The sequence below is a fragment of the Pollicipes pollicipes genome, unplaced genomic scaffold, assembly GCF_011947565.3.
Source record: "Pollicipes pollicipes isolate AB1234 unplaced genomic scaffold, Ppol_2.1 Scaffold_6138;HRSCAF=7277_pilon_pilon_pilon, whole genome shotgun sequence".
Classification (NCBI taxonomy): Eukaryota; Metazoa; Arthropoda; class Thecostraca; order Pollicipedomorpha; family Pollicipedidae; genus Pollicipes; species Pollicipes pollicipes.
Window position 1 is genome coordinate 24373312 of NW_023596818.1, and position 14792 is coordinate 24388103.

Consider the following 14792-nt stretch of genomic DNA (forward strand, 5'->3'; position numbering starts at 1 on the left):
CCGATCCGGGAAGTGCGCCACGCCGGACATAGTATAGTGTACCACACATAGGGCACACTACGGGCACCTCGGACGTTTTCAGCTCGCCACTTTAGAACGATAACCTGGATTTAAAAAGACATCCTAAGACAAGTTGCCCGCAGCTGGCGAAGAGACCCCGTCGAGTCGATCACACCCAGCACAGCATAGCGCACCATACATAGCCGAGCGTCGATATGTCCGTCACGATTGAAGCTAATGCGACTGAAGAGACCGCCGCGCGTCTGGCGTCACTTGGAATAGCCGCGTGCCAGTTACAATACATAGTCGCGTGCCCACGTACGGACCGCCAGCGCTGTCGGAAACGGGAAGAATGTTTGCGGATAGCTCCCACGTCCTACCGCCGCACATCGACCAGTTAAAAACAGGCTGCGGCTTCTCTTCCAAAAATAACCTCCCATGTGTCAGGAAAAATAATTTCACATCTGCGCACACATGGATCACCGCATGCATCTCGAAACGCGTAGGCCCTAGACAACTCTAGAATAATTCCAAATAAAGTATATATTAGCGTTTAAACAGCGGAATCGCAACAACGAAATTGCAGCCGTGGCCCGCACACCACTTCCCACGGAGTTCCTGCCAAAGCACACCCAGACAGGACATCTGACACATGTTCTCGACATCATATAGCTCGAGACACATAAGAAGCACAGGTCCTATCCCCTTCCCCCTCGCCCAGCGCCTCCTCACCGAGAACCCGTCCACACAGTGTGCCGTGCCGCGTCGCAGCACTGCCACCGATGCAGCACGGTCGGCCGGCCCAACTGCGTCACAGGCGAACTGCGCCGCGCCGTCGCCGCCCGCCGCCCGCCGCCCGTGACCCAGCCTCCGCACCGGCGGCGGTCCCCGGCACGTCTCGGAGTGGGCCGGCCGCGGCCCGGAGCAGCGGCTAGCGGCCGTCTCCGGCCACGCGTTAGCAGGCAGGCCCCGCGAAGCCCGGCGGCCAGCCGTGCGGTGGCACCGCGGGCGCGGACCGCACCAGGCCGACGTCCAGCGGCACCAGCCGGCCAGCCCAGCGTCACCTGACCCGACCCCGTGACACCCCTCCCGGCCGGTGAGGCGGCGCAACTCTCGCCACGCGGCGCCCTTCCCCCCCCCCCCCCCCCGGCACCGCTGCCGCCGTCTCCCCTGCAGGGCCCGGCGATCAGCGACAGCCCCGCCGCCGCCGTCGCCGCATGTCTCCTAGTGGCGCGAGATTCAGTTTTTGCGCTCTAGACTGGCCCACGCGTCGTCCTCCCAGCTCTGCCAGTCGTCCTCCTTGGCGTCGCCCAGATCGATCAGGCTAGCCTGGTCGCTGCCGCCCGGCTTCTTGGCGGTGCGCGCCTTGGCCGCCTTGGTCTTGGGAGCCGCCAACTGAGCGTCGTCCCAGGCCGCGCCGGAGCCCCACTGAACGTCACCAGAGGATGTCCTGCAAGGCAGACGAGGCGGCGTCACTGGGGAGTTACTAGGGAGTGATTGAGGAGTTACCGGGAATTACCGGGGAGCTACTGGGGAACCACTCGAGAGTCCTTCCAATCAGACGAACAGGGACGGCCACGGAGACAATATCACTTGACCGAGTGATATTGTGGGTGTCGCCAGTCACTATGAGCCGCCGGTGCCCCTGTCGCAGGGGGCACCAGCGGCTCACAGTGAATCAAATGAAGCGAAACATCCACCAGCCCGCGACCACCACGTCACAATACGGACGACCATCGTGTTACGAACGGCAACCAACTCCGTCCCATCGCCGTCCCTTTTTCTGATGACGATTCATTTTGTTTATGTTTATTAAAATATTCTAGGGGGTACATAGCGTAATTCACAATCATTAAAGTTAGCATGGCTTATAACATGCTCCGAAAAATTGGGAGAAGATTATGCCACAATAATCTCTTGTTATGGCAGGGTTTACGCCAGACACGTACTTCGGGACAGCTTCAGAACTCCTTTATATGCAAATGAAGAACGACGGCGTCGTTAGATCACTGCTTTCCCGGACCTCCTCGAAACGCTGGAGCTATTTTCGGCTGCAGCAGACCGGCGGTGACACCAGCTGTGCCCATGCGGCGCCCATTCCAGGCATAAGCTCAAGACATCCGCGCGGCCTGCGCACGGCACATGCCACGCGCGCCTAGATCACGACACAGCATGGACAGAGGAAGCCGGGTGTCGCCTCATGAAGCACGCACCGAAGCTTCGAGCCTGCTATATCCAGTCGGTGTCGAGGAGCCGGCCCCCTAGTTCATCTAGCAAACAAAGTAACAAACCCACGGTCGAAGAGACGACCTGATGATCGGAAAAGCAAGCTACTCGTTAGTGCACTTGTGCTCGATTCTGGGTGTGGTCTGAATCGACCCTGAGTCGACTTAATGTTGAATAACGTAAGCAACGTGATAGCCATAATTTTGGCAGGTTTTATGCTTACAACATGGGATGCGGACATGCCAAACTGCACAATTCTTAAAATGACTGTCCTTTTATGTAGGCAGCTGTCGTCACCGGAACTGATCCATCGGAATCGATTCATTGGAACCGACTCCGGTATTGAGTGGTAACTCCCGGAGTCGGAATTGGCGATGACTCAAAGCCCTGTTCAGTTTCCAAGACCCGAAATCTTCGCCATGGGTTTACCAGTCACATTCGGAATTAAGCACGGGTCTGTTGAGAACAAGCAGCTATAATAAAAACGCTGCAAACATCTTTCCCAACGCAAAAAGTATTGACGATGGACACGGATTGAGCTTAACAAGAAGGGCACATCGCAAGATTCCTACACTAATGTGATCAATTATGGAACTCGTGACTGGTAGGAAAGTAGTCTAAAGCTACTTTTCTTGGCCGACATCGGCCTGCTTCCTGTTTGGGGCTCCCTCCCAGGCACTACCATCGCACGGCCAAGTAACGCAAATCAACCATGCCCTACTCGAAGAAGCCTGAGGAAGTGTCCTAGAATAAATATGATAACAATAAAGTCTGCTTAGACCCGTTAATTTCTTGAGCGAACAATCCTTCCAAAGCTTTCTATCAGCAGGCATTTGTACCCTTTGGAGTCGATTTCCGGCACTGGCACGTACGTGAGGTGCCCACCAGCACCAAAAGCATTCCGTGCGGCACGCTGAGGGGCGTTTACGACTCCAAACTGGTGGGTTTTGCGCCCACGGTGCGTCTGTCAGCGCCGGCCATGTGCCCCACTGGGGCGCGTGGCCGGCACAGCACAGCACAGCCACTCACACGGTACTCAGAACACCGGGGCCAGCAGAGCCCTCACACGGTACTCAGAACACCGGGGCCAGCAGAGCCCTCACACGGTACTCAGAACACTGGGGCCAGCAGAGCCCTCACACGGTACTCAGAACACCGGGGCCAGCAGAGCCCTCACACGGTACTCACGACACCAAAGCCAGCACAGCCGCTCACACGGTACTCAGAACACCGGGGCCAGCAGGGCCCTCACCCGGTACTCAGAACACCGGGGCCAGCAGAGCCCTCACACGGTACTCAGAACACCGGGGCCGGCACAGCTACTCACACGGTACTCAAAACACCGTGACGTCGACACAGTCAGGGTGGGGAAACGGGCCCCGTGTAACGTGTCGGGTGAGTTCTCTTGCCCGTCACCCCGGTGCACACTGTAGGAAAAGCACACAACATAGCGCCGCTATAAAACCCCCTTGAACGCGACAAAATATAAACCAAAAGCTCCGTGTATCATGGCGACCAAAGAGACATGCATTCAGTGTAGTCGAACTCCTCTCGCATGATACAGTTCGACACCGCCGTGTCGCAGCGTCAGCCCCAGGTGAGAGGACACTCACTTGTTTGGAGACGAGTTCCAGCCCCAGGAGTCGTTGCCGTTGTCGCCCGTCATGAGCGGTGCACTGCCCTGGTCCGATCTGGAAGCGAGACGGCTCACTTAAGCACGAGTCTCAGAGTCCTGGCGGTCAAGCGGGCGTCACTGAGGAGACTTGACCAGCCGAGGGGTCGTCCCACTGCAGTCCGGAGGCTGGGCGGCTCCCAGTGCTGAGAGCGGGGTCCACATCAGCCGGCGAAAGACGGCCGGCCAGACGCCATGACCGGCGGACCTTCAGACGGCCGGCCAGACACCATGACCGGCGGACCTTCAGACGGTAGGCCAGACGCCATGATCGGCGGACCTTCAGACGGTCGGCCAGACGCCATGACCGGCGGACCTTCAGACGGTCGGCCAGACGCCATGACCGGCGGACCTTCAGACGGCCGGCCAGACACCATGACCGGCGGACCTTCAGACGGTCGGCCAGACGCCATGACCGGCGGACCTTCAGACGGTCAGCCAGTCACCATGACCGACAGACCTTCAGACGGTCAGCCAGTCACCATGACCGACAGACCTTCAGACGATCAGCCAGACGCCATGACCGGCGGACCTTCAGAGCCAGACGCCATGACCGGCGGACCTTCAGACGGTCGGCCAGACGCCATGACCGGCGGACCTTCAGAGCCAGACGCCATGACCGGCGGACCTTCAGACGGCCGGCCAGACACCACCTTCTGTCGCCCATTGTCTGCTGGCCCGTCCCGCTCCGACCGCGGCCCGTGACGCGGCTCGTATCGCAGAGCACGCCTGGGAACGATCTCGCTTGATAGGGACGCACGAATTACTGGGGAGCAAACCTGCACCGACACAAACTAATAAAAGACAACAAAACATGAGGGTAGCCGTTCGAAAAAAGCAGCAGACACCAAACCTGCACTCAACCAAACCTCCTGAACTCATCTTCACTCATTTTGGGCAGGCAGAGCCGACATCCCAGCCCAAGCAGCTTACCTCCTTAAAAAGCATCTCTACCATTCTCTCAGCCAGGGCATATCAATAGCGTCTTGAGCTGTACAAGAGGCGGCCGCGGTGTCGCCTTCTCCACCACTGTTCGCTCGGGTCGAACCGGGCCGTCTTAAGCGGCACGGAGATGGAATCTGGGACACCTCAACTCCCCATACTCGGGAGACACGGGAATCTGGAGCGCTGCACCTCCGCCACCGCCGGAAGACAGGGGCGGGGGCTCCAGTCTAAGTCTATCTAAATTTATGAATTTATAGTGCGGTACATGTGAGACGTTTTCACCCCACGCCAGTATGCGTTTCAGAGCCAGCCCACTGTAGTGGTTATGCTGCTATTGGAAGGTAATGCCCCTGCAATACTCACGACTTGTGTCGTATGTGGAACAGCAAGAAATAACAACCATGCATACAACACACTTATGAGCGTCACAGCGCGTTATCATGTGGTTTAGTGCGCACCTCACAAATGGCCGCCTGCACCGCTGTCGCCGCGTCACACGTCACGCCACGTGACAGCCACTGCACCCATCCGGCCGCGTCATAATGCGGCCGGCCTGACGCAACCGCACGTGCGCGGCCCGGTCCGGCGGCGGCGCCGGTCAAAGACCCGGCCGGCTCGGGTCAAACGTGCATGGCCGTCCCGGAGAGATGCCGGCCGAGGCTGGCGACTATGCGTCAGTCGGCAGCCAACAGGCAGGACCGTCCGCACGGCACAGGCAGGACCGTCTGCACGGCAGCCAACAGACAAGACCGTCCGCACGGCAGCCAACAGGCAGAATCCATACACACGGCAGCCACGCCACCGGCTGTCACCACCAGAGCGACCTGCTCTAAGTGAGATCTGAGCGCCGTTAAATACCCCGCCGCGCCGTCTCAGAACCGCAACGGAGGCCTCGGTAACACCCGGCTGCGGTCGCAGACACGACATCGAGACTGACAAAGCAATGCCGCTTTGCCGGTCCCCGCCAGGCAGCGAACCCGGACCGGACCAAACGGCCAGGGACGCAGCGAGAGGTGACTCAGACGAACGGCGAGATGTAGGTAAGGCCTCTGGACACCCATGAAAATAATGCGACTTGAGCTTATGATACTCTGCCCATCCAGGGCACATTCTTGCAGGAAACAGCGCACCAGCTGGCCTTCTGTCGTCCAGCTATACACGGCTTTCATATCACGCCGCTCTGGCCATACCGCCGGCATTTATTTGAGCCGCGGCATTGCCCCCGGCCTCACCCACGTGCCTCCACCGTGGCAGCGCACGTGACCATAATTCCGACGCCCTTCAATCGCATGCCTCGGAACTTTCGGTGCGGTCAGAAGAATTACAGAGCGTGAACAGGTCATTCACTTGCCTCTATGTCGAATGACAACTGCCGAACCTCCGGTCTGGCATCGACTCGCGGCCTCGGGGGCAGATCACGCTCCTCGTCTTTGTCTGAACATGGTGCGGACCAATCCGATCGAGATCGCCGCGCTATTGAGGAAATCTCTTGTTGTAAATGCCGGTCAGCCGGCGTGCTGAGTCACGCCCCGTCGCAGCGCGCCTCCCTACAAGGTCACGGGCCCCGAGCCGCCCGAGCGGCCGCGCCGCCTGCAACCGCCGGTCCCGCTAAGCGCCGTCACATGGGGCTCACAAAAACAATCAGGTCGGCCGAAGACACATGAGCGCGGCAGTTCAAGGCGGCGCTGTTGCAAGCGGCGGCGGGGCGAGGTCCGGCGCGGGCCGGCCCGATGGTGCTGCGATCTGGTGCAGCACCGGCCCGAGCCGTACCCACTGCCGCCTTCCGGACCGCAACTGGGTCAGAGGCCAGACAAAGGGCGACCCCCGAGCCGACGCCCAGACCGGCGCCAGAGTGGCGGCACACACACGGCAGGCACAGAGCCGACGGCAAGCACGTCGAGAACACAGTGCGATGGTCGGCGGCGCGAGCGCCTCCGATGACCTGCGGCGGTCCGTCTCGGCGCCGCGCAGCCGTACCCGGCAGCCGGGCGCGGTCGTCCCCGGCAGCCGGGCGTGGTCGTCCCGGCAGCCGGGCGCAGCCGTCCCGGCAGCCGGGCGCGGTCGTCCCCGGTTGCCGGGCGCGGTCGTCCCCGGCAGCCGGGCGCAGCCGTCCCCGGCAGCCGGGCGCAGGCGTCCCCGGCAGCCGGGCGCGGTCGTCCCCGGCAGCCGGGCGCGGTCGTCCCCGGCAGCCGGGCGCGGTCGGCAGTCGCCGCCGCCGCGCCGCTGACGTGAGCCAGCACGGAGGACTGGTGTGTCACGCCGGCGACGGTCCGGCGCAGGCCATGCCGGCTCCAAATACGGCGGCGTCCCGGCTGCTCCGACAAAAAGTCTCTTTCCAGCAGGTCAGGGTGACTCGCCACTCGCCCATGTACCGCACCGTGGACAACAAAACAGCGAGGCGCCTGCCTGGTGGCTCTGGCGGCTGACGCTGGACTGGGGACGGACTCCGGCGCCTGACCGGACGCGGCTCCACCGACCTGCCAGCTGGCCTCGGCGCACGGTTGGTGCGCAGAGCAGCGGTCGCTCAGGCGCCTGGCACCATCATCCGCATCGGAAGCGTCTGGCGCGTGCAGCACGGCGTGCGGGCCCCGGGTGACAACGCTCGGGCGGGGGAGGTGGGGCCGACATCGGCGAGCGGACCGCAGTGGCCGTCTCATCAGCGGCGGCGGCGGTTCGAGCGGTGCGGCGCGCCGCCTGCTTCGCGGCGCCATCAGACCCACCGCCACACGCCGGGGAGACGACAGAAACCTGCCCACGAACAGCTGAGAACGAGCCGGCCCTGAAGGCCGAGTCCAACAGAGAGGGAAAGCGGACTCAGCAGTTCTCGTGACCGACCGAGGGGAGGGGGCCAGTGCAGTACCTGCAACTAGCGCAAGGGGAAAGTGGTGCCACAGTACTTGTGGCGAAGAGAACGGTGAGCGTGCCTCAGTGCCCGTGTCCAGTCCAAACAGGGGGGGGGGGGGGGGCGAGAACCGTTCTGTGCCAGGTGGAGAAGTGGGGTACCGCCACAGAACCTGCGCTTGTGCCGGGAAAAAGGAACAGGGAACGCCAGCATATTTATGTCCGGTCCAGAGGGGAACCGCGGGGGACCAATCCCGACACAACCCGTGTCCAGTACGAAGGGGGGGGGGCACACTTCCGACAGTACATGTGTCCGGTCCAGAGGGGAACGGCGGGGGGGGGGACCAATCGCGACACAACCTGTGTCCGGTACGGAGGGGGAGGGGGGCGACGGGACACTTCCGGCAGTACCTGTGTCCGGTCCAGAGGGGAACAGCGGGGGACCGCTCCCGACAGTACCTGTGTCCGGTTCAGGGGGGAGCGGCGGGAGGGGGGAGCCACTCCCGACAGTACCTGTGTCCGGGTCGCAGTCCACCGAGCGCCCCCAGCCGCCCGTCTCCGTGCCTCGACGCCAGCCGGTCAAACAAGCCAAGTGCGGCCTCGGCGCGCGGGCCGGCGTTCTCCTTCTCGGGCTGGGCGGCGCGGGCGGGCCGCTCGCGCCGCACAGCCGGCCGCTTCTGCTCACTGTCCGGCCTCAGTCTGCTCAGCAGGCTGGCCGGCCGACTGGCCGGCGTGCGCGAGAACGTGTCGTGCACGGCGCCGAGGTCGGTGCAGCGCTCGAGCAGTGTCTGCGGGCCTCGCTCGTGGTCGTCGCCGTACGACTCGGGCCGCTCGTGGTCGTCGCTGACCAGGCAGTAGCGCGTGCCCAGCCCGAGCGATGCCAGCACCGTGTCCATGGCCGCTGCGCGCCGCGTCTGGGCGCCGACTGAGCGGCAGCGGCGGCGGCGGCGGCGCGGCGCCGCCACCGCCGCCGGCACAAAATCAATCGCGACGTCCGGGCAACGGGGCCGGGTGGCGCCGGCTCCCAACGGGGCGGGGGTCCGGACGGGTCACCGGCTCCCAGCGGGACGGGTCCGGACGGGTCACCGGCTCCCAGCGGGGCGGGTTCGGACAGGTCACCGGCTCCCAGAGGGACGGGTTCGGACAGGTCACCGGCTCCCAGCGGGACGGGTTCGGACAGGTCACCGGCCCCCAGCGCGGCGGGTTCGGACAGGTCACCGGCTCCCAAGCGGGACGGGTTCGGACAGGTCACCGGTTCCCAGCGGGGCTGGTTCGGACAGGTCACCGGCTCCCAGCGGGACGGGTTCGGACAGGTCACTGGCTCGCAGCGGGGCGGGTCCGGACAGGTCACTGGCTCGCAGGGGGACGGGGTCCGGACAGGACACCGACTCGCGCTACATTGAATGTTCAATGGAACAGCGCTCACGTCTGCCACATCCAGACCGTCAGTCGAAACTCTGAACCATACCACAAAATCGTGCATCAGTGCCAAAAACCAGCCTTCCGTCCCATGTCTGGTCCGGGGCCGGCTGTGCTGACCGCACGTGTGTGGCAGAGCACAACGCTGCGGAGCGCCAGTTCATTCCCCTGTGGCGACACTAATCAGAAGCGGGTTCTGGGCCAGTTTAGCATATCAGCCCAAACGAAACCAATGTGCCGCGTCAGACCGACATTGCCTACATTGAACGGACGACGACATGCCTACGCGGCAGGGAGCGAACGTTCGGACTGGCCACTGGTGCGATCTTGTCCACGACCGGCTGGCGCCGCCAACGCCGACGTCAACGGTAGCCAACGCGGGAGGCGACGGACGAAAGCAAACAGATTCGTAACATGCGCCCGGGCGGTCGGTTGGATGCCCTTCGCTCGGGTGGGGGTCAGTTTGACCCGCTGAGATCTCAGAAAGTAAGAGGGTTAGAGCCACTCAATTTACAGGGTGTCTTGAACTGTACGAACTTTTTCAAGTCAAATTTTTAGGTCACTAGATCATGACCTTCAGGTCAAATAAGGTCAAACAAGGTCAATCTCCGAGTTGGTCTCCAAAGTGTCCCCGGAACCTAGATGCCTGTTTTAAGCAAAATGTCACATGCTCATTTACGGTCAGTGGCCTTGTTTCACCCTTTTGAAGGTCATGGCGACCAAAATCATAGAAGACTGCTTTGAGTTTTGCATTTGAATCAGCGACAAAGATTACGCTAGGCAGTATGTTCCTAAAAATAGAATGATAATCTGGGTCATTTTAAGTCAGTGGCTTATCCGGACCTCTAAGGGGTCCATGGAGGATGTCTTATGCCGTTCTTGTCATCAATCAATTCGAAATGAGCACCAGAAGGTACCCTACACAGGAAACCCTAGGGTAATAAAACAGGTTGGTTTTGACTTTGGTCTGACTTTCATACCTGACCCTAGGTCAATGGAACTTGGTCGTTCAATTGTTGCGTTGCCTAAAAACGCATCTGAGATTTTTGGCTTCGTCTAACACTCCGTTGTTGCATCAGATTGAACGATTCCCTAGAACGTGCCTCCGCTGACACCATGGCCTGACTTTGACCTGCCACAGGCCATCGACCTTACAAGGTGCATCTAATCCGCCATTCAATTGTCTACAGCTATGCGAAATTTGGCGCGACGACGCCCCGACGTTCAGAGCCCATTTCGGAAAACCCTTGAGGGCCCCATTTGACCTCCCACCCGAGCACGTGCTAACACGCGCCCGGGTGGCCAGCTGGACACATTTCGCTCGGGTGGGTGTCAATTTGACCTGCTGATATTTCGGGAAATAAAAAGGCTAGAGACACCAAATTCACAGGTTGTGTTGACCTGTACGTGAATTCATTTTACTCAAAGTTTGAGGTTCCTAGGTCATGACCTTCGGGTCAAATAAGGTTAAACAAGGTCAAATTTCAGGTTGGTCTCCGAAGTACCCCAGAACCTAGCTGACTGTTTCTAAGCAAAAGGCCACATGCTCATTTACGGTCCGCGACCTTGTTTGACCTTTTGAAGGTCATGGTAACCAAAATCATACAAGACTGCTTTGAGTGTTGCATTTGAATAATATTACGCTAGGAATACGCTAGCGACAAAGATTACGCTAGGTAGTATGTCCAAAGACAAAATGTTGACCTGGATCATTTTAGGTCAATGACCTATTATGACCTCTAAGAAGTTCATGAAAGATGTATAATACGGTTCCTGCTATTAATAAATTAGGAATGAGCACCAGAAACTTCCCCATAAAGAAAACCCCAGAGTAATAAAACAGGTTTATTTTGGCCTTGCTCTGACGTCCATACCTGACCTTAGGTCAACGTAATTTGCTCATTCAATATTTGTGCTGCCTAAGAAAGCATTTTAGAGATGCATGGTTTCGTCTAACACTTCGTTGTTGCATCATACTAAACGATTCCCTAGAAACTGACTTCGCTGAAACCATGGCCTGACTTTGACCTGCCACAGGTCAGCGAACTTACAAGGTACATCTAAATTTTTACACCAAACGATCCGCAATTCAATTGTCTACAGCTATGCAAAATTTGGCGCGGCTGCGCCGCGCCGTTCGGAACCCATTCTGGAAAAAACCTTTGGGAGGGTCAACCTGACCCTTCCCACCCGAGCGCGTGTCAAGGGGAACAAGCAGCCATGCCCCAAAATAATCCGCACAGACCAAATCCAAGGAAGGTCCGATGTTGCCCCCCCCCCACGCACCCCACCCCGCCGGCTGTTAAGGGCTCGATCCGCCGCTGCTGGTTGGCCGTGTCCGGGGCGGACGGGACGCGCTGACCAGCCGGCAGGCCCCACGTGTCCTGCGGGGCAGGGCCGCCGGCGGACGAGTATGTGCAAACGGCCGGTCCACCGTCCACACAGCACGGCCGGGAAATGACGGGCGGGGTAGACACCGCATCCGTCCACACGGCACGGCCGGGAGACGACGGGAGGGGTAGACACAGCATCCGTTCACACGGCACGGCCGGGAGACGACGGGCGGGGTAGACACCGCATCCGTCCACACGGCACGGCCGGGAGACGACAGGCGGGTTAGACACCGCATCCGTCCACACGGCACGGCCGGGAGACGACGGGCGGGGTAGACACAGCATGGACCCAAAAGGCACGGCCGGGAGACGACGGGAGGGGTAGACACCGCATCCGTCCACACAGCACGGCCGGGAGACGGCGGGCGGGGTAGACACAGCATGCACCCACACAGCACGGCCGGGAGACGACGGGCGGGTGGACACAGCATCCGCCCACACAGCGCGGCCGGGAGACGACGGGCGGGTGGACACGGCATCCGTCCACACGGCACGGCCGGGAGACGACGGGCGAGTGGACACAACAGCCATCCACACAGCACGGCCGGCAGACGACGGGCGAGTGGACACAACAGCCATCCACACAGCACGGCCGGGAGACGACGGGCGAGTGGACACAACAGCCATCAACACAGCACGGCCGGGAGACGACGGGCGAGTGGACACAACAGTCATCCACACAGCACGGCCGGGAGACGACGGGCGAGTGGACACAACAGTCATCCACACGGCACGGCCGGGAGACGGCGGGCGGGGTAGACACAGCATGCACCCACAAGGCACGGCCGGGAGACGACGGGCGGGGTAGACACAGCATGCACCCACAAGGCACGGCCGGGAGATGACGGGCGGAGCGGACATGGCCCGGTTGGCACGACCATGGGAAAGATAGTTCACGGGTGCTGATCGAGGTGGGGAGCTTTCCCCGGTGTTTACTGTGCTGCTCACGGTCCATGACGAGAAACCAAGAGAGAGAGGGAGCAGGGCTGCTCTGACCACTGCCCGCCGCCTCGCACTGTCTGCGAGGTATCACGCGGACCAGGCCGTAGCCGAATACGGCCCAACATATGATACCCGCGACCAACAATCCATCCGCGTACGACCAGAGCAAGCAGTCATGCGTACTTTAGTTGGCACTTTCTGGCATCAGCGTTTCTATTCGCCCCCTGAACTGCGTCTCATAGCCTGAGCAAGTCTGACCTTTCTAACGGCACTGGCGTCTGACGTCTGATAGCCTGGGCAAGTATGACCTTTCTAACGGCGTCTGGTGGTGTCTGACGTCTGATAGCCTGAGCAAGTCTGACCTTTCTAACGGCATGGCGTCTGACGTCTGAAAGCCTGAGCAAGTCTGACCTTTCTAGCGGCATGGCGTCTGGCGTCTGATAGCCTGAGCAAGTCTGACCTTTCTAACGGCATGGCGTCTGACGTCTGATTGCCTGAGCAAGTCTGACCTTTCTAACGGCATGGCGTCTGACGTCTGACAGCCTGAGCAAGTCTGACCTTTCTAACGGCATGGCGTCTGACTTGCAGCTGCATCAAATGACCGTTACCATGCGCCCGCCCAGACAGTTGTTATCCGTCATAAACCGGGTGTTGCGCTGACACCTAAATGCACGGTAAATCCTCCTGAGCGCCGTCGAGTTCCTGCGAACTGTAAGCTCAAGTCGCTGCGCAGGGCACGCGAGCCTTACGAAAAAGACAAGTTGCGACATACGGAGAGTGTGCCGCCGATTTCGAGATACTACAGCCCGGGCGTACGCGCATTTTGGCTCAGGATGCGGAGGTACGCAGCTCGGGGAGGAAAGAGACCCCACGTGGGCTGGCTTTACTGAGTTTGCCTCGACTCAACCAGTCCAAGCAGCTCTCTTTCGGGGGCTCAGGGCTACCACACCAGAGACACATAACAGCGGAACACCGTCGCCACCTGCATTACGCCGCAGGGGATTCCGGCTCGGACGTTACCTCCCAGCGTATGCCCTGGCGCAGGCTCGGCACGGCCGCGCCGCCGCCGGCCCCGTCCCACGGGCTGGGCTCGGGGTCCGTGCACCGGCCGTGACCGCCCAGCTGGCGGCGCGTCCGGCCCGAGGCCGGCCGCGAGCCACGCCCCGCGCGCGGCCGGCCCGCCCCGGCGCGCGCACCACGCGCCGCCGAGCCCACGCTGACAACCAGCGGGCGCCTCCGCTCGAAAGAAATGGCCGCCGCGACCCTAATTGCAGTCCCTCTGACAAACCGTTCGTCCGTGCGTCGGTGAGGCCCGTGTTTTTCTCGGCGGCGCCGATCCGGCCGACCGGCGCGGCCGGGTGGCGCGCCGCTACCAGCCGCAGGCCTGTCCGGGGGTTAGCAATGATCGAGCGAGACGACGCGCGCTCCGGCTCAGCCGCCAGACGCCGTTCTCAGGCGGTGCACCCGGCCGCTACCGCCGACAGCACGACAAGACAAGGTGCCGAGCCGGGCCGCAGGGAGGCGACGAGGGGCTGCTGCTGCGACCCGAGCTCCGGGCCGGGCCGCTGGCGGACCGCTGGCGGACCCAGCACCCCTCGCTGGGACACCAGCTAACGGCGAACCTCAGAAGCCGGCTGACGACCGCAGACGAGAGCAGTGAGATGACCGGCGCCGGGGACGGCGGCAGAGCTACCGGCTCCGTCCTGACGGGCGGGGTTGGCAGGGCGCACGTGACCACTCCGTGGACGGCGGGGGCCACGGTGCCCGCTATCCACGTCTGGTGGAGACGGAGGGACAATGATGATGGGAGGCAGTGTCGGCAGGGCTTCCATGACCGGCGCCCACCAGGGCGGAGGGAGGACGCTCGTGACACGGGGACCTCTGGGTGCCATCTCCAGAGCCGGGGCGCCCGTCGGTGACCGGGGGGGGAGCGCTCGTGACACGGGGACCTCTGGGTGCCATCTCCAGAGCCGGGGCGCCCGTCGGTGACCGGGGGGGGGGGGGGGAGCGCTCGTGACACGGGGACCTCTGGGTGCCATCTCCAGAGCCCGGGCGCCCGTCGGTTGACCGGGGGGGGGGAGCGCTCGTGACACGGGGACCTCTGGGTGCCGTCCCCAGAGCCGGGCCGACCGTCGGTGACCGGAGAGGAGACTCTGCCCACCGCCCGACGGTTACCCTGAGCAACAGGGTCAGGCCGCCCGCCGGCCCGGGACGGTGCACCGCCGGCAGACGGCCCGCACAGGCGGCGGGCCGACAGCCGAAGGTCGGCCGAGGACGACACGGACTCGGCGCCGCCCGCCGGTCGTCGGGGGAGAGGCTGGCGTGGACCGCCCGGGCACCGCAGTCCACTGCGC

General features: G+C 61.8%; 1 protein-coding gene across 1 annotated transcript; it reads right to left on the reverse strand.

The window, feature by feature from the left end:
* Positions 1-1151: 1151 nt before the first annotated feature.
* Positions 1152-8597, reverse strand: LOC119105279 (uncharacterized). Its single transcript, XM_037228745.1, has 3 exons — positions 8198-8597; positions 3840-3917; positions 1152-1450 (listed from the first exon to the last, which is right to left on the reverse strand). The coding sequence occupies exons 1-3, from the start codon at positions 8578-8580 to the stop codon at positions 1240-1242; spliced, it is 672 nt and encodes a 223-aa protein (XP_037084640.1). The 5' UTR covers positions 8581-8597; the 3' UTR covers positions 1152-1239.
* Positions 8598-14792: the final 6195 nt, after the last annotated feature.